Genomic DNA, 16437 nt, shown 5'->3' on the forward strand with positions numbered 1-16437 from the left:
GACACTTTCTTCAACTCAATTTGCTTTTTCTTATTTTTTAGTTGTATTCCTTGTGTTTCAGTTTGCACGTATGATCCTTTCTGTCACTGGGCACCAGTGAGAAGAGTCTGACTCCCTCTTTATTCATTCTCTTTTGTTGGGTGTTTGTGCATACTGCTGAGACCTCCACTGAACCATCTCTTCTCCAGCTTAAGCAGTCCCAGCTCTCTCAGCCTCTCCTTATACCCAAGATCCTTGAGTCTCCTCTTCAGGGCTGTCTCACTTCTTTGCTGTCTCACTCCAGTAGTCCATCTCACTTGTATCTTGAAGTCCAGAACTGGGCACATCACTCCAAATTTGGTCTTACCAACGCTGAGTAGATGGGAAGGATCCTTCAGCCTTCTCACAACAGTGCTCCTACTGCAGCCCAGAAGGCTGTTGACCCTCTCTGTTGCAAGGACACATTGTGGGCTCATGGTCAGCTTGTTGTCCACCAGGACCCCAAGGCCTTTATTTTAAAATTGCTTTCCAGACAGGTGACCTGCTTTTCAGCTATTTCACTGGGAAATGTCTCCCACATGTACCTGAAAAACTGTGTTACTGTTTTTCAGATGGCTTGTGACAACTTCAACCAGCAAAAGTCACATGAAAACGTATGTTGTAACACCCAGCCAGCAACCATGCAGCTGCTTGCTCACTCCCCCACCAGCTAGAAAATGTGTGGGTTGAGATAAAGGCAGTTTAACAAGGAAAGCAAAAGCCATACATTGAAGCAAAGCAAAACAAGGAATTAATTCACTGCTTCCCATGGGCCAGCAGGTGTTCAGCCATCTTCAGGAGAGCAGGGCCCCATCATGTGTAATGGTTACTTGGAAAGACAAACACCATCACTCCAAACATCCTCCCCCACCTTCCTCCTTCTTCCCCCCACTTTAAATACTGAACATGATGTCATATGGTCTGGAATATCCCTTTGGTCAGCTGGGGTCAGCTGTCCCAGCTGTGTCTCCTCCCAGTTTCCAATTCACCTCCAGCCTCCTTGCCAGTGTGTCACTATGAAAAGCAGAAAAGGCCTTGTCTCTGTATAGGCACTGCTCAGCAGTAATAAAAATTATTTTATCAACACTGTGTTCAGCACATATCCAAAACACGGCCTGTTACTAGTCACTGTGAAGAAAATTAACTCTACCTCAGCCAAACCAGCCCATCATATCTGAGTGCCCTCACAGTATTTGGTTTAACACCTGATTATCTAGCTATTTAGCCCATATGGGTCAAGGACAGGACCATTACTTTGAAATAACTGCCATGCCACTTGTCTTCTAAACATGCCTTCTGGGATGCTCTCCCTTATGGAAGTTTTTTATCCTTTGCAGACAGGGCTGTTTATTGTAGCCAGAATGGTGACAGCACGTGTTGTCCTGGAGCTTTAGCCATTTCTGGTTTCTTCCTGCAGCCTTGTCTAGAGATGTCAAAAATAATGTTGATTGAAACGCCTCACTGACTAGTGGTTACTGTGGCAGTCTCTATTTTCTCTTTATGTCAAGGTAGATGTCGTGGCTAGGATGTGAAAGAAGACAAAAAGACCTGGGCTTATCATATGAACAGATTCAGTGTGTGTGTCCTTCCCCTCTGTTTCCCTGAAAACTTCAAAATTAGGCTTGAGGACAGAACAACTGCTCTTTCCTTGCTTGTGTCTGTAACAGCAGCACCTCAGTTGAATGTAGATCAGTTCTCTCGAACATTCAGTGCTGAGCTGCTAAGAACAGAAGACAATATCCAGAGAACGTTTACAACAAAGTCTGAAGTTTAGGATGAAGAGCAAATGAGATGGAAAAAAAGCTTTTCTTCACTAGAAGTAACAAGAAACCTTAGTTGAAATGTAGTGTAACATTTTTGTTCTCATAGTACATTTCTTTACAGTCAGTTAACAGTGATACCACAGTGCAGCATTTTGCACATTTACGAAGTGACTTTGAAATCAGAGGTGAATTAAAAGAGCCTGTGAGGATCCTGAAACTGCATTCTTGTTCTCAGTGTCCTGTGTGCTGAATAACTGCAAAATCAATGCTAAAGTATTTAAAATCTTCTTCTTGCCTAAGAGATAAAAGGAAGTTATGCAATTTTGTTTCTTACATGATGAGCTGAGCTGACATTATAACTTAATGATAGCCTAGAATTAGTGCTTAGAGGGAAAAAATAGTCTCTTTCTGCTGCTGAATTCTGTTTCCTAAGTAACTAGTGTATTTTACTGTCTGAGAAGCTTTAGGTAGAGAGAAGCTAAAAAGAGATAAACTTGATAGATTATTGAACCCAAATCAGTTCCACTGATCATCAGTGGAAAAAATCTGTTCTAGGGGGTCCAGAAATTAACAGTGTTAGTGGCATTGGTGATCAATAATGTATACACAGTAAGGCTGCTTAGAGAGATTCCTGCAGTAGGAATGTGTGACCCAATTAGGCTGCATTTGCTATGAAATTTTATCTTTCTTGCAATTTCAGTTAGCCTTCCTTGCATTACAGGAAAGAAATCACCAGATGGTCTGAGTAAATTTGCCCTCCATATGTAAGAGTTCCTGTACTACTCTGACCTTGCAAAGAAGGATCCAAAATTTTAGTAGAGGAAGACTGATAGTAGATAGGGACTGTGAGTATTCCAGGTGGGGTTTGTTTGGGGTCCCTGGGTGTCTTTCTGTTTTTAGTGACAGATTTCCCAACAGTGGAAGTGTCAACAGGCTTGTGGTTCAGCTAGCTGAATGGAGACAGTCATGTTTGAAGTTCGTATTATTTCTCATGTGACAAAAAAACCCCCGTGTATAACAGCCCAGTCTTGTGAGGCTTAGAATCAGTTTCCCCATGCTTCTCTGTGGGAGATGTAAAGGGGACATTTCTCTGTCACATTTTGGGGGGTTGGGGGGTTGTTTTTGATTCAGGGTTGCTTTCAGTTTAGAGCTCTGGGAAAACATCTGACCTGGAAAAGAAATGTGGAGAGAAAAAGGAATTGCCTATCTCTTAAAAAGTTCTTTGGTGTTTATTAGAGGCAATAGTTAATCGGATAACTGCCATAACTCAGTTGTTTAGAGCCTGGTGCTAATAGCACTAAAGTTATGGGTTCAATCCCTGTATGGGCCATTGACTTAAGAGCTGGACTGAATGATGATCACCTTGTGGGTCCCTTCCAACTCAGAATACTTCTGTGATTCTGTGATCACTGGGGCAATTCAGGAGGAATCATTCTGACAGGCTGCAGATGTTTCTGCCTTTAAGGACCAAGGTTTTGGCATCATTATCCCGAGAACTGATGTGGAAAGCAAAAACAAACACAGGCCTCCAAACAGAGTTGACACACCAAAGAGGTAATTTATAGGGGAGACATAAGGGGTTGTGAAAACCTGTGATAATGCAAACAAACAATTATTTGGAAGGACTTTGATGGTGTCTCCTTCCAGCATAAGCCTTTGTAAGACAAGAGATGATAAATATGGATACACGTATATGCCTGTGACTGTGCGTTACAACAAGGCTGTCTGAGATTAATTCAGTTAAGTCTCAGCCAGCAGCGAGCCAATCTGGAGGTGTCCTGACTCAGCAAATAAGGACAGCAACTAACCAGCCACCTCCAGCGTTTTTCCAGGGTGAAGGAAACTATTTTAGTAAATGATGTGGAGTGTTTTCCTGCTCCAGGCAAGGTACAAGGCAGCTTCCAAAGGACATGTGTCTTTACTTCATACATGTAACCAGGCTTGATCCTACTGCAACTCTCTGGTGCTCTGATAATGCAGTATCACAGTACATGCTTTCCCCTTTCCCCAGCATCTGCTTTCCTGCCCAGCTGAATGACTGACAGTGATTTGCTAATAGAAGTGTCTCTGAAATATGGGGTGAATGGGTTTATGCAGCCCTGTAGGGACAGGAGGGCATGTAGGAAGTCACCTCTTTGAATGACTGTGCAAGGGCTTTGTACAACAGCAAAAAGCTGTCTCAGGAACACACAGGGATTGAAAATTTGGGACCAATGTGTATTCAGGGCTAGAAAAAGGACAAGGCAGAGCCAGGATCTTATTTACATACTAAGCATTAGAGGTGATGGTGTCCAAGGGCAGATAAGAGACAAGCAGAGATGCTGCTTCTTTCTGATACACAGTAAGAGCCTAGAATTCGTCAACAACTCTGAATGTTTGTTAGTGCTGTGTGGTCCTACTTGCCATGGGGTGTGTAATTTCTGACAACCATTAAGGCTGTGATTACTCATCCCTGCAATCAAGATTTCAAATTCCTTTCCTAGCCCTGGTGTCGTTTCATTCTGGAGGTATTACCTACCTATTACATTAAAGACCCTTCAAAATCAATCTTCAGCCACTTGACTGAACTGATGAAGTGAAAACATTGTGTAGGCAGCTTGTCCCCTTCAGGACTGCAAACCAGTTATGCTGCCATCATGCAAGTCTACAGATGTAGTCTCTTCCTTTTGCTGTGGTGCTTCTCTTGCCAGTGCTGGGTAACTCATCTGGTCAGGCTGAGTGCTTTGCCCACCTCCTGCCTCCGGGGGAGAGTGTGCTGCCTCCTCAGTAGAAGGTGAAACCTTTCCAGGTGCAGAGCAAGTGAAAGATGGTCCTGAGTGTGGGGAAGGAGAAAGCTGGCATCATGGTGGTTTTCATTGCATTCTAACAAGGCTTATTTTCTTTTGTGCTTTCTCCAGGGGCTACCAAAGACATGGGGAAGATGCTGGGTGGAGATGAGGAGAAAGACCCAGATGCTGCCAAGAAAGAAGAGGAACGACAGGAAGCCCTCAGGCAACAAGAGGAAGAGAGGAAAGCCAAATATGCCAAGATGGAGGCTGAAAGAGAAGTTATGAGACAAGGGATTCGAGACAAGGTAGGTGTCTGGCTTTCAGCACACGCTGATCAAATCAATGCCCAGTGGAGAGCAGCTGTTTTCAGATGATTTGTGACTAGTTCCCTGAACACCTGAATAGAGCCAGGTAATTACTTTGCCACACTGAACTATCTAATCTTGTGCACTATTCCTTATGCCTGCACTGGGCCAAACTTCCAACCCAATCCTCATAATTAAGGATGGAAACCCGAGTAGGGATGAATTTCTCTGGTGGCATAGTGAATCTTGGAAAGAGTTACTGAGAATAGTTCTGCAAATAAGGAATTTGGGATTATGCTTCTAAGAAAAGAAAGGACTTGGAGGAAATTGTCTACCCATGACTCTGCCAGAGAAAGGTTTGTTTAGAGCCTAGTGCTAATAAATAATATGATTATTTAAAGGAGGGTGCTAGTTACAAGACAGACAGATGCAGAAGCTCTACCTGGTCAAAATTTGTTGTTTTATAATCAGAGAACCATAGAATGGTTTGAGTTGGAAGGAATTTTAAAGATCATCTAGTTCCAAGCCCTCTGCCATTGGTAGGGATACCGTTCACTAGATCAGGTTGCTCAGGACCCCATTTGACCTGACCTTGAACACTTCCAGAGATGGGGCATCCACAGCTTCCCTGGGCAACCTATTCCAGTGCCTCACTGACCTCTGAAGAAAGAGCTTCTTCCTAATACCTACTCTAAACCCATCCTCTTTCAGTTTAAAACCATTGCCCTTGTCCTGTCACTACGTGCCTGTATAAAAATTTCCTCCCTTTTTACAAATCCCCTTAAGGTACTGAAGTTTGCAATGAGGTTTCCCCAGCGCCTTCTCTTCTTCAGGGTGAACAACCCCAGCAATAATGTATTTAATGAATATATATCTAGAGAGTTTAGTATACTGGTATAAGCATATCAATGTGTGCATCATATGTTTAATATATGTTTATAGGTGGAACTGTTTCTAAACAATTCCATGCGTCAGGAGGGTGAAAGAAAAAGTAATGAATTTCTGAGTTGCAGGCAAATGAGCTAATGCCCTGTTTCCACTGGTCACTATCTCTTCTGCCAGACCATTGAAGTGTTCCTAGAGGTAGATGGGGGTTGCGTTTTTCTTGCTGCTGGGCAAACTGCTGTGCAAGCATTTAAAAAGTCTGAGATGCACATTGTTATAATTTCAAGGTGATCACATTCATGAGTAGGATGTAGCCTGAGCTTGAGTCAAGCATCCAGCCAGTGGGTATTTCCCTGTGATGCTAGCAGCTATCTAGACTTTGCCGAATTGCCTGAGTACTGGGTGGCAAAGTCTCTTGGAAATGCATTGAATCCCTGAGCAATATGGCAAGGAGTTGGGTCTGCAGAGAGAGAGAGATCAAGAATACTTGGAGGAACATTATCTGGCCTCAGTCAAGGCTCTGGACTGCAGCTTTTCTAATGGTGTGGTGGACTACCTTTGAGATTAGCATCAGAAGGTCCTGCTTTGGGCAGGACACCAGGATTGTGAAAACAGAGGGGCTTGGTTTCCTATGGTTTTCTTTCTCCTGTGAGTGATCCAGGTAGCATGCATTTGAAAAATGATGGTGTTTTTCTGTAGAATCAGAAAAGATGAATAAGGCTGTAGAAAGGAGCTGGTTTTTTTTTTTTTTTTTTTTTTTTTATGTTTGAGAATTCATGAAAGAGACATTACTGCATCCTGACAAAGAGATGAATTTGATTATATCCAAGGCTCTGTCTTCAAGTAGTGTCGATTGGTGGCTGGAAATACAAAACAAATGTTGAAAGAATCAAAGAAATAGCTAGATTATTTCCCCCATTGCTTGATTATTTAGAAATTACCTTAATTTCTTTGCCAACTCCAGTGAAAGCAAAAAATGTATAAAAGGAGAAAACTGAAACAGAAGTTTTGTCTAGTATGTATACATACACAAGTTGTTTTGAACAGGTATGGATTAAATCCAGGACACTTGAAGTTTTAGACAGCTCCATGATGATATTTCCTCATTTCTCACAAGAAAGAGTGAGAAATGAGCAATTAAGTCGAGTGAATGAGTAGGAACAGATTATTTACACAGAATACAGGATTGAAAGTGCGTGTCCTAGGTCATGAACCCACAGTCACAAAGTTAGTCCTTTAGTGCAGCTGCAGGATGTTGGGGAAACAAGCCATGAAATCGCATGTTCGTCAATTAGTTAATAACATTCTGGGTGAGGCTGACAGAAGGGACAGACTGATGATGTTTGTTGGTTTTGCCTTGGCTTTCCAACAAATGTGATGAATGCACTCTCTTGTTTAGGGCTTCAGGAAATGTGGGAGCTATGGCAAGCTTGAAAGGAATAATGACAAATGCCACAGCTTGTGTTAGCTTCTGGTTTTAAATCCAGTCTGTTAAATTGAGAGGCATATGCCCTTAGCCCAGCATGGCAGCTGGGCACAGAAATGACTTAGGGAAAGAATAGTATGAATTATGCAGAAATCAGATATTTTTTTCAGTAAAAAATATGCTGCACTCTCATTTGGAAATTAATTTTTAAGAATGATATTTGGACATGACATTTTGAAATAACTGGACTACCAGTTGTCTAAGCTTCTACCCACTGTAGTCCAGCATCTGATAGTGAAAATGGACTGAAAGAATGTAAAGAACATAACTGGGGTACACTCCAGCTTCTCCCTACCCCAAGAGATGTGTATGCAGCTTGCCTTCTGATCTGATCTGTTCTTGGTCTTAATATTAATGCCTCACAGATCTTCTGAGCCCTATTATAGCTGCCCCTTGGAAGAGGTGCCACACTTGACCAACACAGGCAAGAGTGCCAAGAGGCCTTCAGTGCCCCTGTGTCTGGTAGATGAGGCTCTGGATAGCTAATATCCCTGCTACCTTGCTAATACCAAGCACTATCAGCTTGCCATGCTGCAGCAGCTCTTGTTTCCACGGCTCTTGGGTGGAATATGGCCTTCTATAAACAGATGAGCTTGTTTGTGTCTGTGCACACCTGCATACCTCAGCTAATTACTTTCTTCATGTAATAATCTGTACTTACTTATTTACATAATTAATTATTTCCACCACTGTTGCAGAACCTAGTCCTGAGGAAGCCCTAGTCCATGCTTTGTTATTAACACTCTACCTGTCTTGGCTGAAAATGAGACAGTGTCCATAGGCTGGCTTCCTGAAAACCTCACACATGTTTAGGCAGTCAGCATTGCTGAACCCATGCTGAAAAGTAGCAAGAGGTCTGGGCTATCCTCACAATGATGGGTTTAAACCAAAAAGGATGTAAGCGTGGTCCTCTGTCCAGATGTCTTGACTTCAAGACAGAATTTAGGTTTGAATTTAGTCCATGCTTGAGATGGAGCGTGAGCTTCTTCAGTAGTTCAGTTCTCAGAGTAAAAGGGGGAAGTGTCTCTGGCCCATCGTGTCTTTGACCAGCCTTATGTGGTGGTCATGTGCTGTACAGCACATGGTTTTGATTTATGTGCTACAAAGCAGAACATTAGTTATATTAATAAGGGTTCTTGTGCTTATATTATTAAGGACTCATGTTCTGTATAAAGCAGAAGTTTAGTTATATTGACAGAAATTCCCATCCTTCAACTGAAGCATAAAATCTGCATGAAAAGTATGGAAAGGTGTCAAATGGAAAATTCTAATGCTGGAAGAATTAAGGTTGTCTCTGCAGTTGTAATTTACTTTGTTGGGTGCTGCGTAAAGATTGTGCCACAGTGCATGATCATATGTTTATGCTTCTAGGAACCTCAGCTCTCCCACTGCAGAAGACAAAGTCAATTGTTTTCTTAATAAGCAGATGCTTAGTATTTCATCTCTGTCATGTCTTACAGTGTGTGTTTTCAAGCTCATATACTATGTAGTGTTGAAATTCTAAGGGCAATATAATGAATTTCCTCATTTGGTAGTTTAATTCTCTGTTGCTATTATTTTTATGCATTCACTAACATAGTTGAGTTTATCCCAAGCATGGATTCCTCTGAGATTTATCAGGGTGGGGGATAGAGTTTTTTTTAGTGTTTTGTGTTTCCAAGGTATAAAAGTAGAAGGATCATTATGTGAATAAAGCTTTGATGGCAGGAGAACGTTAACAACTTATTACATCAGTGATCCTCAGTGACACAGTAAGAAATGCTCAGGACTTCTTGTCCTTTTGCATGCAATAGGGAATGGTGAAATCTGGGTTTAGTGTTTGTTCCTGCAGGCAGCATATCACACAGCAGGAGAATGTGCAGTCCTTGTTCTGGTTAAGTCCTTCTGTCTCTGGATGTGAGCCACTAATTCTTCCTATTTTTCTTATTGTGCCATTAAATGCTCTCAGTGATTGGGCAGTAAGATTCTCTGCAGTATTTGGAATTGTCCGTAGAATCATAGAATATTTTGGATTGGAAGGGGCCTTAAAGATCATCCAGTTCCAACTGCCCCTGCCATGGGCAGGGACACCTGCTAGATCAGATTGCTCAAAGCCCCATCCAGTCTGGACCTGAATACTGCCAAGGATGTGCCATCCACACCTTCTATGGGCAGCCTGCTCCAGTGCCTCAACACCCTCACAGTAAAGAATTTCTACCTGATATCTAATCTAAACCTGCTCTCTTTCCATTTAAAGACATTCCCCATTGTCCTGTCAGTCTAGGCCCTTGTAAATATTTTGTAGCCCCTTTAGGTACTGGAAAGCTGCTCTAAGTCTCCCTGGAGCCTCCTCTTCTCCAGGCTGAAGAACCCCAAACCTCTCAGCCTGTTTTCGTAGGAGAGGTGCTTCAGCACTCATTTCATCCTTGTGACCCTCCTCTGGACTCGCTCCAACAGGTCAATGTCCTTCTCATGTTGGAGTCCCCAGAGCTGAACACAGTACACTGTGTCTCAGGAAACCATGAAAAATATTCAGTTCTTTGTGGATATTTAAAACTTGTGATTTTCTGGTCTTCCATGCCTTAAGGTGGATGGTATTGGAATTTGCGTCTAAGAAAGTAAGAACATTTGGGTTGCTGGCAACAGGAGCAGTCCTAAGCTAATGTCTTTATCTTCTCCAGTGGGAAAATGTTCTCATAATGAGCCTTTTTTTTAAAATCTGATTGCTGAACTTACTTTTAGAACTAAACCACTCAGACTAAAATGCAGTCAGGATTTATAGCTGCAGCCCTAGATTCTTATGTGAGATAATCAGCATGCAACATAATATAATTATTTAATTTTAATATTTCATTTGCATATTTCCTTATGTAACTGGTGCATAGCTGTTAAAATCCTGTCGTAGGGCAGGAGAGATAGCAAAATGTGAATCGGCTCTGTTCCTCAGCAATATCAGACCTTTGAAAATAAAGTCCAAGCTCAGGAGTGCAAGCTTAGGTTTGGTAAAACTTTGTTGCTATAGGATAGCTTCCCACTGTTAGCTAAACATTCTTGTTTCATTCTTGTATACCTTCAGATGCAGATATTGCCAAGGGCTTTAAAAATCTCTGTACAATGGATTGAAATTTCACTGACTGAAAATACAATTTTGATGGTGTAGTTTTTCCTCGTGAGGAAGAAATATATAGTACACTTTTCATTGGAGACTATTGACAGCTGAAAAAAGTGCTGAAATTGTATTATTTGCATGCCACAATGTGAAAGATCTCAAAGAAAATGTTTTCCTCAGCAATGAATCTCATTCTCTAATTCAAAAGATAAAATTTATGTCTCAATGAATGCAAAGATTCTGTCTGATCTCTTCCAATTTAAATAATTGATACTAAACCAGTGATGTGAGTTTTTATCCAGCACTTGTGATCAAATGAAGATGTGGCTACTGTTCAGTGTGGGAACCTTAAAATAAATTTTCAGAGATCTATATATATTGTACAGATGGAGAGGTATCATTGACTGGACTCTTCTGCTTCTACAGTAGATTTTTATAATTCAGGATAAAAAAACAAAGAAAAAATATTCTGCTTAGTTTAGTTCAGTGCAGATTCTATTTGCAGTATAGACAGAAATGTTTACAACTGGGTCACAGGCCCTCTAGCTATGAGAAAGAAAAAGACTTGGCTATGACACTACCAGTATGATGATTTGCAAGACAGGGATTACATTGTGCCTTCCATGAAGTGGAATGGATGAGTGGGATGAGTGGGAACAGTTGTAATGGCACCAATGATGAAAGCTGAAAAGAATTGCACTCTTTGCAGAAATTAAATCATGGGCTGTTCTGGGTGAGGAAGTTTACAAGGGCAGCATCCTGTGATGTTCTGGCCACATTTGATTCATTGGTTATTGAAGACGGTAGAAGGTGCAGGAAGACCAGGCAGATTCAAAAGAAAGAAACACATCTGCAGGGTGATTGAAGGACATTGTTACCCCATTTCATATTGGTATTTGGAGGGTTCCAAGGGGATAAAGTGATTTGACCTGGACTAGACTTTTGACCTTCTGCCAGAGCTTGTCCCCCTACCAGTTGTATGTAAGGGTGTCCTGACTGGCCTGTGTTGCCTCTCAGCCAGATTCTTGAGTTTCTGTTATCAGTTTTCTCCGTAGCTTAGAGTACAGATCTTTAGCATCAAACTTCTTCCCAAACTACAGCCCTTTGCAATTTTACTAAGTCACCCACTTCCCTACTACTTTCAACCTTTGGAAATTCCAGACAAGATTTAATTTTCTGCTTTGTATCTCCAAAGTCCCCTTTGTGTGGAAGGCAGTTGCTATCTTTCGTGAAAGGGTGAACAAACTGGTCTCCAGAAGCACAGCCAGAAAGTGAAAGGTTAATAAAGTTATCTGGGTATGTCTAAGTTCAGCAGTCTTTCTTACAAGTTGAGAGAGAATGATGCCTTCCCAGATGTACTTTTTAGCACAGAACAGGGATTGATGTTCCTGGTAAGGACCTCCAAGGCCGTTATTAAAGGTGGTCATCTTCAGAGTGATTGTAGAGACTCTGTTCCTACCTAATTTAGTAGTTTTGTCTTTATATTCCTTTAGAAGTCCCAGGATATGCAACATGTCTTGGCCTGTGTGAATCCTACCACCTATATCTACACAATTCTCTAGGTGGTCTGAACGAAACTGTGAGCCAGGCCTTATCTCTTGGCATTAAACTAACAGAACTTCCTCGATGAGAAAAGCTGCGTGCATTCCTTCCTGCGCTGTAACCTTAGGACACTTTTTTTTTTGATTCATAAAAGGAAGGCACCTTCAGCAAACCATTGGAACTTGGAAGTAAACTGGCAATGTGCTTCCATAATAGTTAGAGGTTCCATTATTTAGCAGAACCCAGAAGGTGCTGATTCCTCCACTAGTTCCTTTGGGGCTCATTAGTCTGCTTCTTTGTGCAGCTCTGCCTTGCTCTAACTTGGTTTCTACGTTTCACGCTAGTCCATATCTATACCAGTAGATGTCACTTTGGACACTTGCTAACGAGATCCCACTGGGTGATGCTTCTGAAGTTACTGAAATGTCTCTTGAAATACAGCCGTTTTTCACTGACTAGGGTGTCCTGTACAGTTGTTCAGGCGAAATCCTCACTTAAATTTTGTTTTACTGACCTAACTGGCAAAACCCACGCGCGTTGCTGAGAGGGTCTGCCCACCCAGGATTGGGTGCAAAATAAACCCAACCAGATGACATACAGTTATTACTGCTGCAATTTAACTAGGGAAGGTATCTGAATAGTGTCTCAAGCCATCCTTGATGTGACTCATTGGAACTCCACACATTTGGCTCATGTACTTGAAGCAACACAAAATATGGATCTCAAGTTTATTTCCAGTACTACTGCAACTGTGCATTTACCTCTGAAATGCCATTTAGCACTGTTTCTGCCTTTTTGATACCTCTTTGTGATTGTAAGTGTGGCTGAATGATGATCTTGTTCACATCAGCTGGCATGACCAAGCTACACAGGGAGAAGGGCTTTTTCTCAAGAGATCTCCAAAATGTAATTTTTAATGACTAGTATTTAGTTTAATTATTTATATTAGATATTTTACACATTAATTAGATAGATTCTATAATGTACAATATAATAAATACTATATTAATTATATAATTTAATTAATAATGTGGTTATTATTAATTTTTACTTAACATTACTGTGATTTACAGGTGGAGAAATTGAGTGGCTTACCCAAAATCATGCAGTGTTTGAGTAGGGAATCAATTTCCTGAGCTGGAGGCTTAGGGATATAGTCTACCCCTTTTATAAATGGGGTTTCTTCTCTTCCCGAAAACCTGGACACCTCCACAGACAAGCAGATCATGACAGACAGAAGTTAAGGACTTAGAAATGGAGGCCATCCCAGAGTCTTTATGACCCATGACCCCATTGTCACTGGTCTCTAGAAGTGGTTACCGTGCCCACACCTGCCCACTTGGAATTTCTTTAGCCACTAGAGCTAAGGCTACACGGAATCATTTCTTGGCTAAATCACAGCAAGGGATAACATCAAGAAGCAGAGCAGCTCTGCTGCTTTGGGGAATAAAATATTGTTTCCTTGATGGAAAAAAAACTTAGTCAGGATGGTATAAAATTTGGCTAAGTGGCTGGAGGGGCTCTGAGCTTTCTTCCAACACAGCCAGTCCAAATCTTTTGGTTCATCTTATCTTTAAAAGTAGACGGCTCTGTCCTTTGAATCTTTCTGGATCATGCTACTTGTGTCACCCTCAAAATGCAGACAATTTTGTGAGAGTAATTTTATTAATACCGTTGCCTCTAATAAGTACAGCTACAGCATTTTTTTCATGGAACTTTTTTTCCTTGCTTATAAATCAGATGCAAGGGGGAGGGCTTGTACCATTGTTGATTCTTTTTTAAGTCAAGCTGATTCAAGGACTATGTAGGTCATCAAACAGGATTTAAAGGTCTATTCCATTTTTGCTGCAGCCAAAGAGCTCCCATTACTGCTTAAAATCAGGGAATAGCTACATTATGTCTCTCCTATTGGCAGTTTGTTATCTGAGTCTTGAATGATCATATAACTCACCAGGAATTAATGAGACCAGTGGAATTATGCCTGCTTAAGAATGCAGCCTGACGCCTTCATGGCTCAGCTAATGGAGGTATCATTCTTTTCCTATGAAAGTCATCAGAGGCAGGCTCAGCCTTTGAAATGCTGCTGCTTCCTTAGAGCAAGCTGTGACTTTGTGCTGGCCTCACCACGAAGTTCTGCATCTGTTCTGGCACTGCTTTCAGTTTCATCAGCCTGGGATTTAAGATTGTCAGAGAGAGTTAGTCATCTCATGCCTGAAAGAAGGGCTCATATAAGGCCAGATCTGAGTTCATGCATGGGACAAGGTGGTAAAGTTTAAAGCATGCTTTGCTTGTTCTAGTTGTGTAGCCTTTGCCTGCTGTGTGTCTTTGTTTCCCTTAGATGCTTACTGCTTATGGTTAAGCTGGGAAAAGAAAGGATGGTTTGCATGCCCTATTTCTAGTGACTGGAAATTCATATGGCCTTCCTAAGGATCTCGGGAGTTCTCTTTCCTTCCTTGTTGGCCAGCTTTGAGGCAGTCATGAGTAGAGTTAACTTAGTCTTAGCAGACGCCAGTGCAAAGTGCCCTCTCGGAGGCTCCAGGCCAGGATGGTTCTCTTGCTGATGCAGGAGGAAGGCTGTGGCCTTCCTTTGACCATGTGAGAGTTTGGGGAAGACAGACTGGCTGCTGCTGGGAGAGAAGCGGGGAAACATTCGCCCTTTCATCATTTCCATGGGCTATGGTTTTTTAGGGTACTCTCCTTTTGCTTTCAACACAACCTTGTCTCTATGTCTACTCCTGCTGGGGAGCACAGGCTCAGGTTATTTATTTGTGTGGGAGACTTCATAGAGAAATTTCTTTTCCTTGGTTACAATGAAGGGAGGAAGAAGGCAGCCTTTCAGCTCCAGGCTACCACACTCAGATTCTCCATCCTTTCCTGGAACTGTTGACATGATCTTCACAATTCCATCAAGCCTATACTGAGCACTGTGCTTTTTTGCTTTTGGTCCCAAGCTAGGCCTCCCAGCAGCTCATTAGAAATTTAGAGCCATAAAAGGGCTGATCTTACTTTTGAAACTGGCACCATGTAGTTCTGTAGGATCTCACTAGTAATTTTACAGCTGCTGGATTATTTCTGTCATGCTTATTTGTAGGGAAATATATTCTCCTTGTTGAACAGGTTGACTCTAAATCAGAGGGGGCATTCTTCAGCCAGAGATCAAAACACAAAGATAATCCAAGTAAATGCCTGATGTGGGAAAAGCAACTGATAAAGTTCCCCTTGAATAGTGCAGAAAGCACAGTGGGGCTTCCAGGTGTTTTTTAATCGGGACTTGCATGCCTAATTGAAAGTTCATTCCAGCTGCTGCCAAGTTGTTTTGGAGATAGAGGCATCCCAGTGTACCTCTCTTGAAAACTCCTCAACTGTTCTCCAACATTCTGAGGTTTCTGTTGAATCACTAGTTGTTGACTTGTGGGTGGTGCTGAAAGCATGTCTTTCCCCTGTTTAATGAGTGGCTAAGATGCCGTAGGCAGAACACACCAATTTAAACTGTAAACCTGACCTGCAAAGGCAAAAGTGGAAAAACAGTGTTGCAGAGAAGCAGAGGAGCAGCTTCAATGTCTGTGTGCTTGGTCCAGCTGCATATTGGGCTAGAATATTTTCTCACCTCCTGTCTTCTGGTATCGTAATCACAGATTTCCATGCACCGTAATTTGCAGTGACTATTAGGTTTGTTTAGAAGGGAAGAAGCTAGTAAACTACCTTCAATGGGGTAAGGACTGCACCTCCACTTTCTGCAGTTAATCTCCTGTTGAATGAGAAGGAAGACTTTTCTGCCCCTGCCCACTTTGAGTTATTCTCATATAACATGGGGTTTTAGCTCAAGGTAGGAATTGAAATCTGTGGCTTAAATTTAGCACACTTTGATCTGGAAGTGAGGCTACAAGTTTTAGGAGAACAACTCTTCTGATACAGTCTCCATCCATACCTCATCGCTACTACTGCAACTCTTGTCTGCAAGTGTTTTTGCTTCTGGTCAGCTCTGATAGGAGAGATGAATGAGAAGATTTAAAGCAGAAACAGAGAAACATGTTTTTGAGTGATGTTTGGATCTCCACAAAGCCTTAAACATGACACGGAGCCTTCTGGAAATCTGAGAGAACGGTTCCTTGGCTTAACACAGTGCCCTGTCAGTCTGATGCTGTATAACAGAAGCATGCTTGTTTTAGTTAGCTCCTAAAAGATGGATGGTGCTTTGTAAATCAAGAAGTACACCAGCAATGCCTCCTGTGTGTGGTCTTGCAGCCTTTGCAAATCTGTCCGTGCTGTTACAGAGAGCCAGCTTTCACTCCTAACTTTCAATAAAATAGGTAATAACCTGTATGTTCTCTTGAAGCAGTCTCTCAGTCTGATGTGTGCTTCTGCTCTTCATTTACCTTTCTCCTTTGTCTTGAGAAAGAAGACAAATTCCAGAGGAGAAACTGAGGCTGTGTAGTCACCTCTCTACAGGCATTTGAAAGGTGGAAATCCCACCCCCCCAATAATGGTTTTCAGTGGGGGGGGGTTGGGATAAGGGTGTATGTTATGTTTCTTACAGGTTGTTCCAAAGGAAAATGGTGTGCTGTTGTCAAATTTCCATGCA

General features: G+C 41.9%; 1 protein-coding gene across 2 annotated transcripts in view; it reads left to right on the plus strand.

Moving 5' to 3' along the window:
* The window catches only part of CPLX1 (complexin 1), a 109038-nt gene that overhangs the window by 63380 nt on the left and 29221 nt on the right, over positions 1–16437 (plus strand). For both annotated transcript variants that reach the window (XM_027653114.1, XM_027653113.1), the window contains exon 3: positions 4679–4854. In XM_027653114.1, coding sequence (XP_027508915.1) covers positions 4679–4854 — 176 coding nt within the window. The remainder of the gene's footprint in view (positions 1–4678; positions 4855–16437) is intronic.

The sequence above is a fragment of the Corapipo altera genome, unplaced genomic scaffold (assembly GCF_003945725.1).
Source record: "Corapipo altera isolate COAL_440 unplaced genomic scaffold, ASM394572v1 61305, whole genome shotgun sequence".
Taxonomy (NCBI): Eukaryota; Metazoa; Chordata; class Aves; order Passeriformes; family Pipridae; genus Corapipo; species Corapipo altera.